At 48.1% G+C, this 22,255-nt stretch overlaps 1 protein-coding gene across 1 annotated transcript in view; it reads right to left on the bottom strand.

Annotated features, from left to right (window-relative positions):
• Positions 1–22,255, bottom strand: part of LOC138489643 (4-hydroxyphenylpyruvate dioxygenase-like) — a 348,749-nt gene that overhangs the window by 232,209 nt on the left and 94,285 nt on the right. The window contains exon 6 of the mRNA XM_069617322.1: positions 21,953–22,035. Within this exon, the coding sequence (XP_069473423.1) occupies positions 21,953–22,035 (83 nt within the window). The remainder of the gene's footprint in view (positions 1–21,952; positions 22,036–22,255) is intronic.

The raw sequence follows: 22,255 nt of genomic DNA, 5'->3' as shown, positions 1-22,255 counted from the left end.
TTGAAATTCTTTACCTTCGAATATACAAATAAACTGAAAACTGGGGCTGATCTACAGTGATTGCAAAATTTAAAGCACAAATACAACACCAGTTCAAAATTCTTATGTAAAGTCTCCTTTATTCTGAGACAATTTCAATTTTCAGACTAGATGTATTCGGTTTTAATTAATCATATTAAGTTATTGTAAGTTAAACTTAAATCATTTACAGCAGCAAATATGAGAACTAAAATATTACCAAAAATCAAAAGTTATTTTTGCTAGAAACAAATCAATAACAACGTTTCCGTAATGATGTTGACTGGAGCTCATTCACTTTTCTATCCTGTCCTACCAAGAGTATACGTGTGCAACTAGTAAGCTGGCATATTAGTTGTATGTGAGCAGCCTGCATTCTATTACTCATTTTTTGATGTACTGTATCTAATCACCATAATATTGATGGGGTAACACCATTAACACATGTTAATACAAATGTCTCCTATCATATCATAAAAATGTTAAATTCACTAATGTACAGCCTTGACAAATTGACATTTTTCAAGAAACATGTGTCAGCTGGCTTTCTTCTCTTTTTTTAGCCACAAATAAATAATGACTCAAATTACACTTTATATCTTATTGAGTAGTATAGGAAAGTGTACCCATCTTAGGATCTTAATTTATTTTTTAAATCCTCTGTCACAGTGGTACTTGGATCCACATTATATGGTGTGTAGCTGCACACTGAAACATTCTCTCAGTGACGCCTAGTTTAGTCCTGTTTTTTCTCTTTTTGAGTACTTTGTCATACAAGGTTAGCAAGAGACCCTAGAAGGGATTTGAACCTGTAGCCTCAGTGTCTACAAATTAAAATAACTAACAATTAATAAATTACATAAGAGTAACTTGGAAACTGACATACCTTCTCTTGCAAATTTTTGGCAAATGTACATTACATAATCTTTTACTATTTTGTTTTGCTACCCCCATGAGATTAACCCCTGGACTGAGCCTGTGGTACGTGGTAATCAGAACTTCTGGACATGCCCATCTGTCTGTCCTTTTTAGCAATATCCACTGAGGATGGATCTGCTCTCTGAGTCAGAGTCCGGGTTCTACACCCAAACCTCAACAATCACGTGTGGCTGTTGAGATGCTGAGATATAAAGAGTGGAATCTATCAGACAACATCCTACATGTCCTCCTTTCTGTCGGGAGCCCTGCTATTAAGTCCATTTGTGCTTACAAGTGGTGTCAGTTTTCATCTTAGTACAGAGAAAAAGGTCTGGACCCTTTGATATTTCCAACCTCTGCTGTTCTTCACTTTCTGCTTTCCTTGGCCAGCTAGGGACTTCAGATTTGCACTGGGAAACAGTACCTGTGCACTGATTTGGTCTTTTACAAGATCACTGAGCAGGGCTCATTCTTTTCCATTCCCTCTATTATGCATTTTTTGAGGGCTTTATCTTATCAGTTTTCTCTATGCCAGTTGGTTCTTTCTGAGTGGGATGTATTTATTGTTTGCTTGTTAGGCGCTTATACATTTGAACCTTGTTTCGGCCATTCTCATGGTGACTCAATTTGAGACTTTTTGCTCATGTTCTCTAACGTTGTACACCTTCAGGAGGTTTTCCTGGTGGCAATCACGTTCACTAGAGAGGTGATTGAGTTCCTGGCTTTCTCTGGAAAACCTCATACTTTGTCTTCCCAAAGTAGAAAGTGACTGAGGGTGAGACAAATCTTCCTTTGCAAAGTCGTGTCAGACTTCCACCTCTCAAAAAACACTAATCTTCCTATTATTTATCCTCCACCTCCTCCATCTAAGGTGAAGGAGAGACTTCACCACCTGGACTCCAACAGGTATCTCAGATATTATGTCTCTCAGAGGAGGGACATCAGAAGTGCTGACCAGCTCCTTGTTGGTAACACTGGAACTTGTTTGGGCAGGGGCGTGAGCAAACAGACCCTGTCCATTTGCACTGTCTCTACATTTCAGAATGTTATAATCTGCCTGGTAAGAAGTCGCCTGAAGGTCCCAGGGCCCATTCTACCAGGGGCTGGGCAGTGGCATATTTAGGATTTCTGCTGCCCTAGGCACAAATAAGCACATGCCCCCTTAACCCCCCAACTTTACTCCACCTCTCCAGAGTCTACACCTTCACCTGATTCTGGTTCTTCAACAAACTCTGTCTGCATTGTGCAAACTACACCCATTCACCCCCATTTCGTCCCTAATTAAGGGGGACAAAACATTATAAGGACGTTTTTACGGTTGCAGGGATAAGAAAGTTATTGCTTCCACTCTATCATTCACCCCCATTTTGTCCCTAATTAAGGGGGACAAAACATCATAAGGAAGTTTTTTTTACGGTTGCAGGGATAAGAAAGTTATTGCTTCCACTCTATTAATTCAAGCTTGTCATATTCTATGTTATGTTAGTTGTAAGAGTGTTTTCAAATCTCTGCTGCCCAAGATTTGGAGAAGTGTTTAAAAAATGGGTACTCCCTATTTTTGTTCTCGTGGGGCCGACACTATCAATGGGAGACTCTTAAGCGAACAAGCAAAGGATAATAGGTCGACTACCCCTACCTTGAGCCCCTGAGAAACACAGGGTTACCTCCAGGATATTCTCATACAATTATAAGATTATTGATACCACACATATTATTCATTGAAAAATACATTTTATTATTCAGGCAATTTGTGCCCAGAGTAAAAAAGACTCACTAAAACCTACATATATAAAAACAAACGGTGCTAATCACTTACAATCTAACTGGTGTTTATACACCAGACCCTTCAAAATGCCAAAATACACAGAGAAAGGAAAAGGGAAAACCAGTATCTATCACTGTGCACAGGAACACATAAAATCAAGGACAAGGATCATACGTGTTTGATCCTCCCAACAGTAATGTGTACCACATAGGTTCATAAAAGAGCGGTTGATCATTTGTGTAATTCCATATTGCATTTGCTAACCACTCCATTCTAATTTACCATGTTGATGTAGGGTAGATGGAGGTTACTTTGTACACATCAAATACCCTATCGTAAATTGTTGGGGTGAGAGAATGGAAACGGAGATGTAAAAGGTTCCTATTTATAAGTCGACATATGATTTGGTCTTTTTGTGCCTCATACGGTACTCTCTCTCGGTGCCGTTGGTTCTGATGGTTGTAATGGCCGTCTTCAGGACATAAGAATCTAATTTTTTCCGTAATTGATACTTTCCCATTAGTTGGTTATCTAAAAATACATAAAAAGTGTATTTTACTAAAAGCTGTTTATAAACACAAATGTGAGGCTGGGAAGGGAAAGTAGTGCTTGCTTCTGAACATCATTTTAGTGCCACCCTGTGGGAGCTATGTGTTTGACTTTTCTGAAGGGAAAACCCCTCATTTTGCAACGATTTAAAAAAAAAATGCATGTTGTGTATTTGAATATAAAAGTGATTGCTTAACACAGTGTATGTGTGTATTGATTGGAAAGAACTCCAAAAATAATGGGAAGTGGCACCAATAAAACCAATGAGGTCTTGGCTGTTTTGCATATTAAAGAGCATTTTGGGAACGTAAGAATGATCAAAGAGCTTTGTATCCGTCATAATGTCTGTGAAAGTTGTAGAGTGAATCACTAAATACCTCCACCCCACATGGGTTTGGCACTCGTCACCTTTTCTTTTTGAAACAAATGTCACCCTAACAATAAAGTTTTTGCATATATCAAGCAAACATGCATACCTTAGTTGTCAGAGTGGAATGACTGCTAGCAACTGAACATTATTTCTATGAGCACCGCTATCTCTTCCCTACAGTGGGGTGTTCCTGCTTTGGACATTTTTCTGGTGGCTACATATGCTTCCTTGCATACTTTCATCAACCCTTCTGAGCTAGAGTCTTTGTCAGGTCAGAATGCTTGCTTAGAGTTTACAGGGTCTTGTTAGTGGTTTCTCACCTCCCTCACTCCTCCAGTTTTCTGTACTGCTTTTGGAGTATATCCAAGATGAGGAATCAGGGAGGAGGGAATGCAGTAGAAGAACAAATGACTTGCCTCTAAGTGATATTAATTCTGTTGGATTAGTCCTTCTCGTCCCACAAATTGCTCTTTGACCTCCCTGTCCTACCCCTCATAATGGTTGGCTCATTCACCTCTTTCTTTTTCTGTAGTCCCTCAGCTGCGGACCACTGGGGAAAAATGTGAAACTGAGGTCATGTGGCGCTGCTGGCTCCGCATATACTGCCCATGATCTCATTGATTATTTTTGCAAGCACATTGTGTATATATGTTTATACATCATCAATGACTGCTTTTAAATGTATTTAATTAAGTAATATGTTTGTATAGCATGTTCCTCACAATGGTACTTGCACTTTGCACTTCATGGGTGCAGACTATACCATGTTTTAAACTACTCCCTGATGTGATGAAAATGTGTCTCAAAAATGGGATATATTTTATGTACTATTTTATATGTGATGTATGTCGTGTTGGGTATATATAAGAAGGACCTATCCTCCAATTGAAAGTCTTACTTTTCTTATATTATGTTATATAGCTTAAACTATCAACAAGATTAAATTTGTAATAGGTTCTTTTTGCGTTCAGTACCTTTTAATCTACTGTCATGTACTTGGCTTCGATACTCTATTTGGTGAAATAACTAAAATAGACCTTTATATGTGTAATATAAATTATTAACAAGATTAAGACACATGGAGATTTTGTTTTTCATTTTACTTTCTTCCCCTGCTCTTGATGTGTTTTCAGGGAACCATTGTGTATTTCTACATGATATCATGTCTGACATCAAGAGCACCCAGCGGAGGCGACGAGGAGCCGCTTGGCTCCCCCAGGTTGCTGACAAATGTTTCCAAAGACAGCTGGAGCTGAAACGTGTTATATCTAGGAATAGCGGTACCTGGCACATGCGCACCTAGCCCACCCTCTCTGTCTTTCTCTATTTCCTTCTCTCTGTCTGTCACTCGCTCCTAGTTCTCTTTTTCCTCTAACTCTTGCGTTCTCTTTCTCGCTGTCTCTGTCTATGAGGGTGAGGGTTGTGTCGTCGGGTGTTCATTGCTAGAGCCTCCGCAGCGTTTGTTGACAGATTTGCGGCCAGAGCAAAATGAACATATTTCTTGGAGTTTCTTTTTACAAAGCAGTAATTAAAAGGGGGGTCCGGGGGGAACGCGAAGCGTTTCCCCACGGGGAGGTTTTTGGTGCTGCACATGGCCAGCGAGTGGCCGTGGGGGGCAGAGCGCCTCCCCGGGGTATTTAAGGGGCCAGGGAAGGTTCGGGAGGCAGGTGACTGTTGGACTTGGCGATTGTTCAGCAGTCTTGGTCACCTGCTCCCGAGCCTTCCCTGTTAGCTGTGCTTTTGGTTTCGGTGCGGTGAGGTAGCATAGGTGAGGGGATTAGAGTTGTGGTAGTGGGGGAGGTTAGGCATAGTTAGCAGGAGCATTTCTGTGATTTTTCATATAATTGTACTTTACATTTATAAAGTGGTATCATAGTCGGGGGTACCGTACATAAGGTACCCCCTCTTACCAGTGTTTCTCTTTCCTTGTGGTGCTGCCCGTACCAGTGGGTGCAGGAGTTTTTCTCTGCCCTGTCTCCAGAGGTTCGGGAAGTGGGTTTTGTTTATAGGAGCGGAGCGCGTTTGGTTGGTCTGCGCCCGCCCCTTACAGTCGCGGGTCCTCTGTGTGCTTTGGGGGAGGGAGTTGACTCCGCTGTACGAGCCCAGCTCAGAGTAGGGGGGCTGCTCGCTGCCGACGCGCGTACATTATTAAGGGTGAGGGGGCAGGGTCAATTATTGAAGTGACCGCCACAGGCATTGGGTTGGCACTGGTGGGGAAGGAATTGTGGATTTTATCCCGCCGCGAGTGCCCGCTCCTTCCTTAGTTTTGCAGGAGCACGGTAGCTGTCCCCTGACAGAGGGGGCAGTGCAGTGTTCCTAAAGGGCCCACTTAGGCTAGAGGGTTCATAGACATAATTTCGAATACAAAATATTCGAAAGTCAAAAAGTCGAAAAAAAATGTCGAAAAAAAAAAGTCGAATTTTTTTAATGATGTTTTTTTTCGAAATGGGGGGTTCCCCCCCCCAACCCCCCCTTTTTTTTATTTTTACCTATTTTTTTCACAGAAACTAGAGCCAAAAAAAAATATCGAAAAAAAAAACAATTCGACATTTTTTTTTTCGACATTTTTGATTCGACTTTTTTTACTTTCGAAATTATGTTTTCGAAATTATGACTGGACACCAGGCTAGAGTAGTAGGATAGAGAAGTGTCCTTGTGCGCGGTAGCAGCCTTCTGTCAGAGGGGGCAGAGCAGTCACCTTAAAGGGGCCGCTCTAATTTTCTGGTGACTGCTGGTAGTGCGGTTCAGCTCGTGAGCCATCAGGGGGCAGGTCGGTGTGCTAAATTAATTTTGTTCATCTGGGTTTCCAGGGTTTTTCAAAAAGGGATATATACGGGTTCTCAGCATCAGTAGTGGGGGCTCTTGGGTTGTGTGCTATTCTCTTGGGCAGAAGTGGAGCTAGGAGAGGGGGTTTTCTTTAGGAGAGGGTTATTTCGAGGTGGGGGGTAAATAAAAAAATAAATAAAAAAATATAAAGGATAGCCGGTAATTTGAGTTAATTAACCCTCCTAGGTTATTAGTTGTTATAGTGCAATTTTATTTGGTTCTCCCTCTGCTAGGGGTATTTGTTCCAGAGGTAGGTACCGGCTCGGGGGTGTAGTTAGCTAGTGAGCGGCGAAGGGCATATTTTAGTGCGCTATCAGATTAGTAGTGCACGATGGTGGGCCAAGGAGCAAGCAAGAAGGGGCTGGTTGATGCTAGGGCTCTGAGGGAGGCCCTGGAAATCATCAGAAGGGCATCTAAGGCCCAGCTGGAGGGGGCGGTGGGGGAGGTCACGGGTGAGGGGGAGATAAGTGGGGGAAGGCCGCAGCGCAGAGCTGCAGCTGATGGGGCTCTCGCGGCAGTGGTGGCTTGCACCCCCGCGGTGGGGAGAGGGGAGGTGTGGGAATCCAGGGGCAGGAAGATGAGGAGGGAGACAGGAAGGGCGTCCGGAGGAGAAATGATTTCGGGTGGGCAGCCTTCGAGGGAGGGAGTGAATGATAGCCCAAGGGAAGCTGGGAGTGCTCCAAAGGAGGTGGCTCAAGGGAACCACAGCGGGGCCAGTGATGGGGCGCAGAAGGGAGTGGCAGGGCAGAGGGGAAGAGGGGGTAAATACCTGCAGAAGAGTGCAGGTGGGAGAAGGAGGGAGAGGTCCCCATCAATGGAGGAGATTAGGGTGGGGTGTGGAACGGCCCCCCCGGGTAGGAGGAGTGAGGGCGGAGGGCGTTGCGCAGCCCCCGCTGGTCAGGTGAAGGTAGAGGGTTTTAGAACGGCCCCTCCTCGGTCAGCGCATGGAGAGCCTGGAGGGTGCAGCACGGCCCCTAGCAATGAGGACTCCAGGGTGGAGGTCGGAATGCCTCGCCCGAGAAAAGAGGACCAGGCAGGGGTTTCCGCGGCCCCACCGAGAAGACGTCAAAGGAGTGGCGGGGCGGACGCCCCGGGCTCGCAAGAGGAAGATCAACTCGACTGGGGCACGAGCTCGCATCCACAATGGTATTTGAGGTGTGATGAAGTTGGTTTGGAGGATTATGTGGGGCAATGGGAGGTGGAAGGTTATAGGGCGGTAGGGGAAAGGGGAGAGGAGAGAAGAAGTTGGTGGTGGGATATGGAAAGGCAGGTGCAGGGTGGTCGGGGGCAAGAGGGCGGGGAACTGTTGGCTGGGTGAGTCTGCTGACATGTTTTGTCCCCGCAGTAGGAGCCCTCTAAGGAAAGAGATGAGGAGCATCGGTGTGGACGCCAGACCGCCGACGGCAGGCGTGGAAAGAGGTGAGCGGGAAAGGGAATGGTCATCTGCATGGCAGAGAGGGGTCACAAGAGAGGGGACAGGAAATGAAGGGTCTGGATTGCAAGGGATAAGGAAAGACGTTGGGGTACAGGCCATTGGAGCCTTGGGGGTTGAGAAGGGCATTTGCTCAGTGGAGGTCCAAACGGACAAGGTGGTGGAGCCATTGGTGCTCGAGGGGCAAGCTGGGAAAGAAAAGGAGTTGGAAGTGAAAGGAAAAGAGAAAAAACTGCCATACATGGGGATAACAAAACCGTTGGGGGCGCACTTGATGGCAGCAACCAGGGAGAAGATTCAGGCGAGGGAATTTGTAGAAGTTTTTAAATTGCTCCATAGGGAAGTGAGAGCTAAGGAGGGGTCTAAAGAAGAAGAGAGGGAACTGGCTTCGCGCCCAGGGGTCCCGGAGACTATTGAGAATTGGACGTCGGCATTTATCATTTATGCCAGTGTTTATTGTGAAAAATTCCCGGAGCGGGATGTGGCCCTGCTTAAATATATGGACGTAATTAGGAAGGCTTTCACGAGTTTTGGGGGCTTTGCTTGGGTAAGGTATGATGAGGAATTCAGAGCGAGAATGGCGGAGGACAGTCAGGCAGTCTGGGGGGAGATAGACATGGATCTTTGGCTGCAATGGATGGCCCCAACGAGGCCTGCCCCGACATTGCACACAGCAAGTGGGCTGCCGGTGCCTTTCCGGCCCTTTCTTGGTTGCCCCGCCCATGAGGGGGTGGAGGGAGGAGGCAGAGGGCAGTCCTCAGCAGCATGTTGGGCGTTTAATAAGGACGGCTGTACAAGGACCCTGTGTAGGTTAAGGCATGAGTGTAGCAAGTGTGGAGGAAAGCACCCTCTTACTCAGTGTTTCCAACAGGGAGACAGGGGGAGGGGGAGAGGTTCAGGTAGAAGAGTTGTGGGGAAAAGATTCTACGCCAATTAAAGTGGGGGTGCTGCAGAAATGGTTGCAATTTTATCCAGACAGGGAAGGGGAGAAGATTTTGAGTGAGGGGTTTAGTCAAGGTTTCAGATTGGGGTACCAGGGCCCAAGGGTGCGCCGGTGGGCTGAAAATCTGAAGTCAGCCAAAGAAAATGTTGAAGTGGTAAGACAAAAATTGAGCAAAGAAATAGAGGCGGGAAGGATTGTAGGGCCATTTGATGACCTGCCGGGTGACTTAGTTATATCCCCACTGGGGGTGGTGCCCAAGAAAGCTCCGGGGGAGTTTAGATTAATACACCATGTGTCATGGCCAGAGGGGATGTCAGTCAATTATTTCATTGCCCCGGAAGAATGTGGGGTTGTATATGCAAGTGTTGACCAGGCAGTGGAGCTGGTAAGGAAAGAAGGGCGAGGGGCCTTCATGGCCAAGTGTGACATCAAGGCGACTTTCAGGTTATTGCCGGTGCACCAGGAGGATTTTTTGTTGTTAGGTTTGCAGTTTGAGGACCACATATACATAGACAAAGCCTTGCCAATGGGGTGCGCAATTTCCTGCGCGCTGTTTGAACGATTCAGCTCCTTCTTACAGTGGGTTTTTTCATTTAACTCGGGTTGGGAGAGTGTGCTGCACTATCTGGATGATTTTCTGTTCATTAGCGGGGCAGAAAGAGAGGGGGAGTGCAAGGGAATGCTAAAGTTGTTTCAGGAGCTAATGGAGGAGTTGGGTGTGCCGTTAGCGGAAGACAAAACAGAAGGGCCTGCAGTGGTGTTGACATTTCTGGGAATTGAACTGGATTCGGTGGCCATGACCTCACGCTTGCCGCACGACAAGGTGAGCAAACTGGTGGTCCTGCTGGAGAGAGCGGTAAGGGCCAAGAAAATGACGCTGGTTGACATGCAGAGATTGGTAGGGCATTTGAATTTTGCATGCAAGTTAGTGGCCCCAGGACGGACGTTTTGTAGGAACATGGCGAGTGCTATGGCGGGAGCAAAGTGCCCACATCATCGGATAAGAGTATCGGGGGCAGTGAGGGAGGACTGCAGAATTTGGCTGCGTTTTTTGGAGAATTTTAACGGGGTGTCAATGTGGTTGCAGGGAGACCCGGTGACATGGGAAGTACAGATATTTTCTGACGCAGCAGGAGCAGGAGGTTTCGGAGTATTTTGGGGGGGAAAATGGTGTGCGGAGAAATGGCCAGATCTGTGGTTGAAGGAGGGAAGGAGTATAGCATTCCTTGAATTTTTCCCATTGCTGGTGGCATTGGAGTTGTGGGGGAAGGATTTGCAGGATAGGAAAGTGAATTTCAATGTTGACAATGAATGCGTGGTGCATGTGGTAAACAGGCAGTCAGCAAGGGATCAGAGGGTGGCAAGACTCATGAGAGAGTTTGTGCTGCGCTGCATGGAATGGAATGTGGTGTTTAAGCCAACACATGTGCCAGGGAAGGATAATGGCATCGCTGATGCATTATCTCGTTTTCAATGGCAGAGATTCCGTGGATTGGCTCCAGATGCGGATCAGGAGGGGCAGCAGATTCCGGAGGAGCTGTGGAAGATAGGAAGATGAGAGCGCTGGCTTTGGTGGAGGGTTCATTGGCCGGGGCCTCTAAGGAGTCATACAGGAGGGCCTGGGAGGATTTTATTGGAGGGGGAGCGTGTAGTTGGAAGGGTAGATGGGATGCGGAAGAGCGGAGGAGGGATGATGTCATGAAATTCCTCCTGAGATGCATGGACAGGGGCTGGTCAAGAGCAACTATAGCAGGGAAGTTAGCAGGGATTGCTTTCTACGAGAAATGGTTCTTAGGTTTTCAGCCGAGCGGGGGGGAAATGGCGAGTAGGATGTTGGAAGGATGGGCAAGGGAGAGTAAGAGGGACAAGGACAAGAGGAGGCCGATATTGGCGGAATTGCTGCAGAGGTTGGTTAAGGCAGTGGGGGGAGTTTGCTGGTCGGTATGGGAGGGGGAGCTGTTTGCAACCTGTTTTACTTGGTTATTCTTCAGGGCTTTTCGGGTTTCGGAGTTGGTGGGGGGAAAAGGGAGGTCTGGGGGATTGCAGTGGGAGGATGTGCAAATTACAAAATTGGGTTTGGACATCAAGATCAATAAGTCTAAAACGGACCAAAAGGGAAAGGGTTCTTGGGTTTTGTTGGGTCAGGGGAGCAAGGATTTATGCCCAGGGCAGACAGGCAGGTTGTGGAAGGAGCGGTGTGGGGGTAAGACAGGCTTGGTGTTTAAGCATGAGGATGGGACGCCGGTTTCAGCGGCACAAGTCTTGGGGGTATTGCGGAAGGCTCTGGTAGTGGTAGGAGAAAAGGCAGGGCAGGGGATTTTGGTACACATTCATTCAGGATGGGCGCAGCATCGGAGGTTAATAGGTTGGGTTTCTCAGAGGATAAGGTGAAAAGTTTGGGACGTTGGCGGTCTGGGAGATACAAGGGGTATGTCAGGGAGTTTCATAAAGGGGAATTCTGAAGGAAGGTGGCAGAAGTTTTGGTTGACAACAGCGTGTTGGGAGAATGTATTATTGTAGTAATTTTGTAATTTCTTTTTCAGATGCTGTGCGAAAGGAGGGGGAGTTGGCGCAAGTGTGGATTGTCGGCCATTCAATTGTTAGATGGGCTGGGAAAGAAGCGGAGAAAAGGGTTATGGGCAGGCAACTGGGGTGTAGCTATAAGGATGTGGTGGTAAGATGGCACGGGTTAGTGGGTCTGCGCTGGGACCAGTTGCTTCCTATGCTGGCAGGGTTGCGGGAACGCTACGGGGCTCCAGAGGTGTTGATTATTCATGCTGGAGAGAATGACCTGGTAAGGGATACGGGGGTGGCTCTGCTAAGGAAAATGAAAAGGGATTTAGTCTGGGTGCGGGAAATGTGGCCTCAAGCATAGGTGTTGTGGACTAAGTTGTTGCCGCGGAGAGTGTGGAGGGGAGTGAGAAGCGAGGGAGCGATATAGCGGGCTAGAAAAGGGATCAACAGAGAGATGGTTAAGTTTTGTGCCTCTGTGGCGGTGCAGGTGATGGAACATAAGGAAATAGTGTATGAAGGTTTCATGATCTTTAGGGAGGATGGTGTACACTTGTCGATTTATGGGAACAATCATTATCTGGCGGACCTGGGCTCTTGGCTGGGAGATTGGTTAAAGAGTTGGAAGTAAAGTAAAGTGGTGGGGGGGTGGGGCAGAAAGAACACCTCGGCGGAGGGTTTTTCTGGTGCCTGGGCATGGCCCCTTCTGATGTGGGGGGAGGGAAGCACAATGGGGGAATGACACGGGAAAGGATGGGGTGGTGCTGTTTGCACAAGCGGGCCACCCCGGGGGAACAGGTATTGAGCCTGGAGGGGCATGGCCCCAGGGAGAAAGCGGGACGCCTGGAAAAGGGGTAAGGAGACGGTAGGGTCCAAGGGACAGTTAGGGAGGAAATGGCTTTATTTAATTATTTAATTGTTGGGGGAAAATGAAAAATGTGTAATTAGTTAATTGGTTGTTTAAATATTTCGTTAGTCTGTAAGGCCATGGAGCATGGTAAGCGTTTACATTATAAGCTTTGGCCTGTCACATTAAAGCGACCTTTTCCACTTTTAAATTAGTCTGGGTTTTTGTGCAGTAAGCCAAAAGGGGGGCCCCGGGGGGAACGCGAACCGTTTCCCCACGGGGAGGTTTTTGGCACTGCACACGGCCAGCGAGTGGCCGTGGGGGGCAGAGCGCCTCCCTGGGGTATTTAAGGGGCCAGGGAAGGTTCGGGAGGCAGGAGACGGTTGGACTTGGCGATTGTCCCGCCCTCCCACCCCTTCATTTTGTTTTAGGTCCGGGGTATGGTTATTAAAAGGGGGGGGGACCACTGTATGTTGGTTATGCGGGGTTTTTTTACGTACCATGTCAAGTTTTTAAGGGGTTTTGTGGTGTCTGTTAAGGAGCGATTGGCTGGTAGTTTTGTGTGACAGGTCAGGGCATTAGTGAAGTTGTGATGTAAAATTTTCTGTTGCTGATGTGGCAGGTCAGACTGGCTGCAGGTCATAGGAAGGGGGAGATTGGTGTAGAGGGGACTCTGACGGGTATTGAAGTGGGTCTGGGCTCCGGGGGCATGGCCCCTTTTGATGTGGGGGGAGGGAAGCACAATGGGAGAATGACACGGGAAAGGATGGGGTGGTGCTGTTTGCACAAGCGGGCCACCCCGGGGGAACAGGTATTGAGCCCGGAGGGGCATGGCCCTAGGGAGAAAGCGGGACGCCTGGAAAAGGGGTAAGGAGATGGTAGGGTACAAGGGGCAGTTAGGGAGGAAATGGCTTTATTTAATTATTTAATTGTTGGGGGAAAATGAAAAATGTGTAATTAGTTAATTGGTTGTCTAAATATTTCATTAGTCTGTAAGGCCATGGAGCCAGGTAAGCGTTTAATTGTAAGCTTTGGCCTGTCACATTAAAGCAACCTTTTCCACTATTAAATGAGTCTGGATTTTTGTGCAGTAAGCCAAAAAGGACATTACATGATTGGATTTACACTGTAAACAGGCTCTTTTTTAACATTTCACAATGTTTTTTTCTAATGGTCTTTTTCTAATGGTCACTTCCGTCATAAATTGTAGTACTAATAAGAATGTTTTGCTTGCCTTACTGAGTAAAGCACCTTACCAAAGCCTAAAACAATCATGCCAGGTATTTTCCGACAGATGGCTATCAGGCTTGCAGTCAGAAAACCCCCAAAGAGTCGCACTCAAAAATGTTCGACCCCATTCTGATGAATTTCCAAACCGACCATACATATACGTAGTTGAAGGGAAAAAAGGTAAAACAAGCATTGGAGTCAATAGTTTGTGTGCTTGTCGTTTATTTCATTTTACATTTTGCATGGAGGGAAGAAATGAGGAATGACGGCACATGGAGGGAGATATGACAACGATGAGAGGAAATGAAGACCAGCACTGTGGGGGTGGATTAATAAATGGCAACATGAGGGGGAATACAAAAATCCAATAGATGAAAGCTAGGCCAGTAACAGTACACAAGAGCACTGTACAACATCTAAAGGATGGAGCGAAAGCACAAAGGGGGTGGACAGAGCAACAGCTCAAAGGGGGCTGGAGCAACAGCGTAAAGGGGGTGGAGCAATAGGACAAGGGGGAAGGAACAGCACCACAAGGGGGAAGTAGTGACAGCACAAGGGGAAGGAGTGACAGCACAATGGAAGGAGCAACAGCGCAAGGGAGGGAGGATGTACAGCACAAAGGAAAGGAGCAACAGCGCAAGGGAGGGAGGATATACAGCGCAAGGGGGAGGAGGGACAGCACAAGGGGGAGGAGGGGCAGCACAAGGGGAGGAGGGGCAGCACAAAGGGGAGGAGGGGTAAGACAAAGGGGAGGAGGGACAGCACAAGGGGGAGGAGGGGCAGCACAAGGGGTTGGGACACCATAAAGGGAAAAGGAGCAACAGCGCAAGTGAGGAGTGACATCTGTTGATAATATGTATAATTGCAGCCTTTGGTGGTAGCTGTCCTATATTGTAGTTTTAATCTCAATGTGATTTGCTACAAGGACACCTGTATGTTGTCAGTGGTACTGAACCTCTACAATGAACTACAACCTACAGGTGTCCACACAACCTATTTTATTGGAGCAGTGCAGGCACACTGACAACATACATATGTCCTCATAAGAAATCACATTGAGATTGGAGAGGTGCAGTACCACTGTTAACATACAGATGTCCTCATAAGACATCACATTGAGATGTCTTATGTGGATATCTGAATGTTGTCAGTGATTTTGCACTTCTCCAATAAATTGTTCCCAGAAAAGGAAACCAACCTGTAGCCCAACAGTGCCGGGAATGCAGCTCAAATATAGCCCAACTCCCTCTGGCGTTTTTTTTCGACGTTAGCCCCTTGCTGACAAAAAAGAATAAATAGTTTTTCAGTGTACCTAGTTTTTCAGCTCCCTGCTGGCTGGCCATCTGGGCAGCTATCTAACACTTTTGAGATGGACTGATGTATGTATGAACAAACATTTAATTTTTAAATAACTATGCCTAAGGTAGCCCAAAATAGTCCAAAAACGTACACACTCCTGTGATTTCCACACAACTGGTTTTGAGTAGCCCAATTGTGCTTGAAATAGCCCAATCGAATAAGCTTACATGGAGACTAACTGTACTGTGGTGAAAAGAAAGATCACTGTACTGCCTCAGCTTTGAAAGTGGCACAAACACATGACATGCTGTAGTACTTCTGATCAGAGGTGTTGCTAGGGTGGGGGATAAGGGGGCTATAGCCCTTGGTCGTTAGGTTGTAGCCCCGGATAGAGCTACACCCAAAAGGCTAGCTAGCCCCCAGTCCAGTCAGTTCCGACATTAGCGTAGACCCGGGTCTTTTCCAGACCTAGCAACACCCCTGCTTCTGATTGGGAGAAAATTAGTTAAACAAACCATGATTGGAGTACATCGGCATAATAGAACAAGAAATAATCAGTGTGTTGGCCGATTATGCTACATCATTTCCATTTGTCATACCAACCACGAAGGCTGCTTTCTGGCTTCCCTTTACTCTCTCTTGCAATGGGATTGACAATATGTTGGTGGCTACATACAGTGCAAGGGGGAAGGAGCGACAGCGCAAAAGGGAGAAGGAGCGACAGTGCAAGTGGGGAAAGAACGACAGTGCAAGGGGGAAGACGTGACAGTATTTAAAAATACTCCGTGAGAAAGCGGATTGTATTTGTATTCATTTAAAGAGCACTTTACGCCAAGGCGCGTAGAGAGAAACAACAGTACAAATCAAATGCAGGCCATTGAAATGACAAAATGTAGAGGACAGGAGATGGTCCTTAAAGTAACAATTATGCTAAGGAAATGAAGACAGAGAGCAAAGAGGAAGAGGAAGTGCATTCCAATCGGCATGAGTAATGAAGATGAACGAAAGTGGCTGTTAAGTACCCGCAGTTCTCTTTTCACACTGTACCAGCTCCCCCTTATGTGGGATGCCTGGCGACGGTGTCCGCTCAGCATACATAGTCATTCAGCCTCGCGGGCGGCCTCGTGTTGGTTCTCAGACTATACCGCTTCACCTGGGGGCTGTCCCCGCTCGGCTCGTGAATCTGCTCACCTTCACTGCAGGCGTCCCCACTGCCGGCCAGGCTCTCTGGTTGCCAGCTGCGGTCCCACGCGGCTTCTTCCTCTGGGTCTTGCGCCAGCTCTTCGCTGTCTTGTTGTAAGTTGTCGTCGTCTTGAGGGCCCTCGCAATCCGTCCAGAGAGTGCAGGGCACGGGCTTGAACCAGGAGGCATTCCTTGTCACTTTCCGACGCCCCCAGGTCACCGTTATCATGGTCCCGCGCCGGTTGCTGACAGTCCATGGCAGTTCCTCGTACCTGGTGTCTAGCTTGGACTTCGTGGGGTTTCGTAACATGATGACTTGGTCACACACCCGATGGTCGGACGGCCTTGCTCTTCTTTTGGCACTCATGTGAGCATTGGCACGTGTTCTCCTAATCTCCATGTGGGCATTATCGACGTCATCGGGGGTCCTGCTTGGGTGATGGGGAATCGACGATTTGATGATGGTTCCAAACATGAGGTCAGCAGGTGGTATGCCCGTCGTGCTGTGTGGGGTGACCCGATAGTACCGCAGTAAGCAGTATAGGTCGATCTTCCACGGGCTGGCGTTTGCCCTTGATACTCGGAGCACCTTATTGATGGTCCTCATAAACCGCTCGACGTCCCCATTGGCTTGTGGCCACCTCGGCATGATGTGGTGGTATTTGATGCCCAGTTCCTGTAGATATCACTTGAACCCTTCCCCTGTGAACGGGGGTCCATTGTCACTCTTGATGGTTGTGGGCAGACCATGAGTGGCAAACATCTTTTCTATCACCGGGATGACCACTTCCGCGGCGGTGGACTCTAGTATCTCAACCTCTGGATAGCGTGAGTGATCGTCGATTGCCACCAGTAGATGTAGACCCTCTCTGATTTTGCAAAAATCAATACTGATCGCTTCCCATCGTACCCGGCCGCGCTCGGCCGACAGAATCGGTTCTGGATCTGGGGGCCCACCCGTTATTTGGCAGGGCAAACATGTGTTCACTAAGCCTTCGACACAATCGTCGATGTGAGGGAACCACACCCTGTGTCTGACCCGGGCCTTTGTTCTTGCGAGACCTTGGTGTCCTTCATGCGCTTGGGCTACTATCCTGTCTTGCAAATTTGGGGGTATGATGATGCGATCTCCCCTTAGCAGGAGCCCTCCTTCGGTGATTGAGAGGTCTTGTCGAACCGTGAACATGCCGGACAGGAACTCCCTAGCCCCCTCGGTTCTGTTGCGGGTGTGCGTCATGAATTCCTTCCAGTTACCTGACATGATGGCATATTTTACCAGGTCGCAACAGGGGTCATTCTGGGTTTCTGTTGCAATGTCCTCAATGTTTACCGCTTTGGGCCTCATGGTGCGAACCACATGACAAATGTGCTCCTCCGTTTCTTCGGCGATCAGAACTTCCTGCTGAGTGGCTGGTCGTGGGTGTCTCGAAAGGAAGTCCGCTGGGTTGCCACTGCCCGGCTGATAGACGAGTTCGAAATCATATTGCTGGAGGTGTAGCAGCCACTTGGTGATTCTGGCTGGTGGGTGCGCCGATGACCCGGTGAAGATTGGTAGTAGGGGCTTGTGGTCAGTGATCGCCGTGAACTTGCGCCCATACAGGTACATGTGGAAGTGTCGACACCCCCATAGTACGGCAATGGCCTCCTTCTCTATGTGGGAGTACCTTTGTTCCGTAGCTGTGAGTGCCCTGGATGCATACGCGATCAGTCTTTTTTCGCCCTCTTTCGTGACCTGCATCAGGATTGCTCCAAGTCCTAGTGGGCTGGCATCCACAAATAGTTCTGTCGGGAGGTCCGTGTCGTAGTAGGCCATCTTGGTATCAGTCGACAGGGAGTCTTTAATGCTCTCAAAGGCTTCCTGGCATTCCTGCCCCCAGACCCACTTAGTGCTGACCTTTGTTAGTTCCCGTAGCTTTTCAGATAGGGTTGCTAGGTTTCGAATGAATCTGCCACAGTAGGTGGCCATTCCCAGAAAACTGCGTACTTCGGTGGGGGTCGCTGGGGGACTAGCAGCTTGGATGTCCGCCACTTTTTAGGGATCAGATGAGATGCCGGTGCGGTCAAACTTGTACCCGAAGAACGTTATTTCCGATTTTAGGAACTCGCACTTCTCTCGATGGATTTTGAGTCCGGCTTCTTCCAACCTGCCCAGGAGTGTCTTGAGTCTCGTGATGTGTTCCTTGGTGTCAGGTGCATGTATTAGGATATCATCGCTCACGTTCAATACCCCTGGTATGCCTCTGATGACCTCCTGGATAGTCTGTTGAAAGACATCCACGGCCGATGAGATGCCGAAGCTCAGGCGCTTGTACCTCCTCAGACCTAGGTGGGTTGAGAAAGTGGTAATGTAGCGCGACTCTCTGTGGAGCTTAAGTTGGTGTTACCCCGCTTTTAGGTCTACCTTCAAGAACACACATGACCCAGTGAGGTCAGTGATGATTGCATCGATTGTTGGTGTTATGTGTCGTTCCCTTTTTTTGGCCGCATTGGGCAGGCGCATGTCAATACAGATCCGGACTTTTCCGGGCTGTTTGGGCTTCCTGGTGACCACCATCGGGGAGACCCACGGCGTTGGTCCCATGACTTCTTCAATGATGCCGGCAGCTTCCAGTGACCTTAACTCTTTCTCTACCTGTTCCCTCATGTGGAACGGTGTCCTCCGGTGTCTCACCGCACGTGGTTGCACTGATTGATCAATGTGTAGTTTGATAGTCTTTCCCTTGAGACAGCCTATCCCCTTCTGTAGCTTGGGGTGTTGCCTGAGAAAGTTCTCGACTTCGGCTGCGTAGTCAATGTGGCAGATGAATTTGAGTCTTCAGCCGCATCTCCGCTCAGTAGGCTTTCGATTCCCGCCTTCACGACATACATCTTTGACCACACCTTCTGTTCGCCATGTTCAAGAGTGGTGCGGAACCTCCCGATGACTGGCAGGGGTCTCCGGCTGCCGTAAGCAAATATACAAGTGTCTGTAGATTTGAGCTCAGGTGGTGGTGTAAGAGTTTGGAAGACACTGGTTGGCATGACGTTTACCGAGTCTCCCGTATCAATGGTCATCTGTACGTACTGGCCTTGGATGGAGACCGTGCATTTTCGTCGCCTGGCGGTTCTTTTCGGCGGTACTGGCCCCTGGTTCAGTGCAGATACCAGGTATACCTTTCGGCCCTTTCCTTCGCTCTCCGTGCCTGCCGTTTCCCGTAGGACTGAGAGATCATCCCCTTCCTCTTCCGTCGAGGAGTTGACTACTGCAACCCTCCTTGCGCTGGCTTGCTTCTTTTTTTTGGTGACCCCTTTTGCTGAGCGCCTTGTGGGGGCTGCAGTGGCGTGTTCGCTGATCTGCACACTTTCACGTAGTGATCCTTCCTGCCGCACGCTACGCACGTGGTGCCTTGCGCCGGGCAGTTTCGCCTTCCGTGTCTTTAACCACCACACCACCCACATTCCGTGGGTCCTGGTACTCGAGGTTGCCACCTGTTCTGGGTGTGGCTGCCGCCACTTTCACCTCTCGTAAATGGTCTGTCGGAGATCTGGGCGACCATCGCTGTGGAGAGGGACGGCTGCAGTTTCTGTAGTGTTTCTTCCATGTTGGCGGCCCTGGAGTGGGCAAGCTCCCTCTGTCGACCCAGTTCCACGATGCGTTGTAGAGGGATGCCTTTCTTACTGAGTACGAGATGCCTCAGCTTCTCCGAATGTATGCAATTTATGATTTGTCGTCTGATCTCCCTCTCAGTGTTCGTGAACTCACACGACATGGCCAGTTTCCTCAGCCTTGTGTGGTAGGCGTCTAGAGTCTCATCAGTGGCCTGGATGGTCGTGCAAAAAATGAAAGTCTCATAGTCTGGATTTAGTTGCGTGAGGAAATCTGCCATTAAGGCGTCCTTTGCACTCAGGTATGCGTCTTGGCCATCATCAACATTCAGGGAGTTGAAGATGCGTAGCACCTCGTCGCCCACACTGAGGAGTAGATGAGCTTTCATCTTTCTGGATGACGTGATGGCCTTGCATTCCACGGCAATCTCGAACTTTTGTAGCCATAACTGCCACCTGGGTCCACTGGATGATGGGTCAGTGAATGGGTCGAAAGGTTGAACCAACGTCGACGAACTGCCCAGCGTGCGGGGTGGTGGCGACGCCATCGACAGGTTTGCCGCAATCCTGGACGGCGTGGAGGGTCCAGGAGTTGATGACCCAGCCGCCATGGTGTCACGTACCCTCGGTTTGTTGTTTATGCTGTCGTGCTGGCCTGATGTTGTCCTGCCTCATGGGTTCGTCCGCACATTGCATTGAGGAGTGTTCTTTTGCAGTGAATGTGCCCACTGGCACTTGTGCGCCGACCGATGGGCACCTTGTAGCATGTGCGCCATGCAGGAGAAATGGCAAAAGAAGAGAAAAAAAAAATTCTCGACCCCCTTTAGGATAGGGAATGAGAGAGAACATTTGTTTTGGGGTGGGGGTCACGTGGTCTCGGTGGCCCCCACCGGGTGTCCAAAAATTCGTACGGGACGTCCGTGGGGCGTCCGCGTGTGAGTTGATCTACAGCGCGTGGTTGCTCGCTCACTTCCTCGCACGTGGGGCTGACACCGGTCCAGGAGGCCGCGCGGCCTGGGGCGCGGCATCGGCAGGAGCGCGGACAAAAAGACACCCACACGCTGTGCTGGGTTTGCCCGGAACTGCCTCCCACTGCCGGGGGCGGGGCTTTTATTAAACGGCCCTACGTCACCGCGCTGCGGGACGTAGGGCAGATATAACAGTGGCTCTCTGCACTGGGGCGGAAGTGAACTGAAAGAAGTAACAAAACAGTGATTGAGAATGGAGAGAATAGAAAGAGATGAGGGACGTGAGATAAAGGGGAGCCAAACCATGAGAGACTTAAAAACACGACAGAGAAAGTTAAAGAACAGATGAGATTCAAAGGGAAGCCTGGGAAGTGATGCTAAAGCGGGTGAAATTAAATCACAATGAGAAAGACGTGTAGACGAGTCATAGACAAAAGAAAGAGGAGCCAGGTGGCTAGCAGGAAAAATCAAGAACACTAGTGCAGTAGAAGAGGTGTGGGGAAAACAATGACAGATCAAACAAGAGTTTTTGTGGCGGGAAAGGAAAGGAAGGATCTAGCCTTCTGAATGTTAAGAAGATAGAAACGACAGGATCGACAGCGCCTGCAGTCAGAAGTGAAGACCCTGAACGTGCACTTACAGATGCAAGCATTTGGGCATGTAGTTTTGTAGGAAACTGTGATGGTTATATATGGAGAAATTGCCACTGCAGTAATAGAAGGGGCTATGACTCTGTATTCATGGATAGGAACACCAGAGTGGCAGTTGTACACTGAGCCATTGTGACTGCAAAGACGTTGGAACTGTGGGTATAAAATGAGACACTGCACCCTTCTTCACAGTTTGAACAATTTCATAAAGGAAAGCAAATCATAAGTAAGGCCAATTTTAAAAGGCAGACAATTGCAACCGACGACAGCACTTTGTGAAAAGTGCACCCAAGAGTGGAGGGTGTACATAATATGAGGATGTATAGTCGAAATTGGTCCCAAAACCTTAGGCAATAAGATCCTCCAAAGATAAAGAGCTTGGAGAACAGATAGGTGGAGGTTTTGACACCAACTGGTTTGTGGGCATGAGAAGAGAGAGAGAGAAAGAGAGAGAGAGAGAGAGAGGTTTCTTTTTCCAAATAGGAGAAATATGCTTGAATTTCTGGCCACCAAACCCAAGCTGCCCAAAGTATTAACAACAGTGTACAGAGGAGTGAGGGTGGATTTTGGAAGTCTCTGCAAAACTGAGTTCCCAAAGTTCAAATAAGAAGGAACAAGGGTTTGAACTAGTAAACAAAAAACTTAAGTATGACTAGAAGAGGTGAACGATTTGAGAAAGGACAAATAAAAGATTGATGATTTAAGTAGCAAGTTCATATGTGATTAAAAAAAGAAAGATACCAACCCTTGCATTGTTACACACACTACTTGCCTCCTTATGTTCTCATGAACTGTCCATTACATGTTCTAACTGTAGTCTGTTAAGGTCGTGCATAAAAACAGAAAAATAAATAGTTACCTGCAGCAGAAAATCACAGTCTTCTACCTGGAAGGCAATATCCTTCACTCCATCTCCGTGCTTCATAAGATGCTCCCCCATCACTAGAGAGAATGAGACAAGAACAATGAGGTATTTTATCCCATTACTCCATCTGTCAACATTACAAGATATCAACATGGTGTGCTTCCTCCAACAGTGACCTGCGCATATAAGTCTAGCACTGGCCAGTTTCTTCCCCAGAAGTACCTTACCATTGCTGCAGGTGTGCCTACCTAACTGCAGTGAATTCTCAGAGCTATGGGAGTACTCAAAGGGGTGCTC

Source organism: Ambystoma mexicanum, chromosome 9 (assembly GCF_040938575.1).
Source record: "Ambystoma mexicanum isolate Mex_15411 chromosome 9, UKY_AmexF1_1, whole genome shotgun sequence".
NCBI classification, from domain to species: domain Eukaryota; kingdom Metazoa; phylum Chordata; class Amphibia; order Caudata; family Ambystomatidae; genus Ambystoma; species Ambystoma mexicanum.
This window is presented reverse-complemented; position numbering and strand designations above follow the sequence as displayed.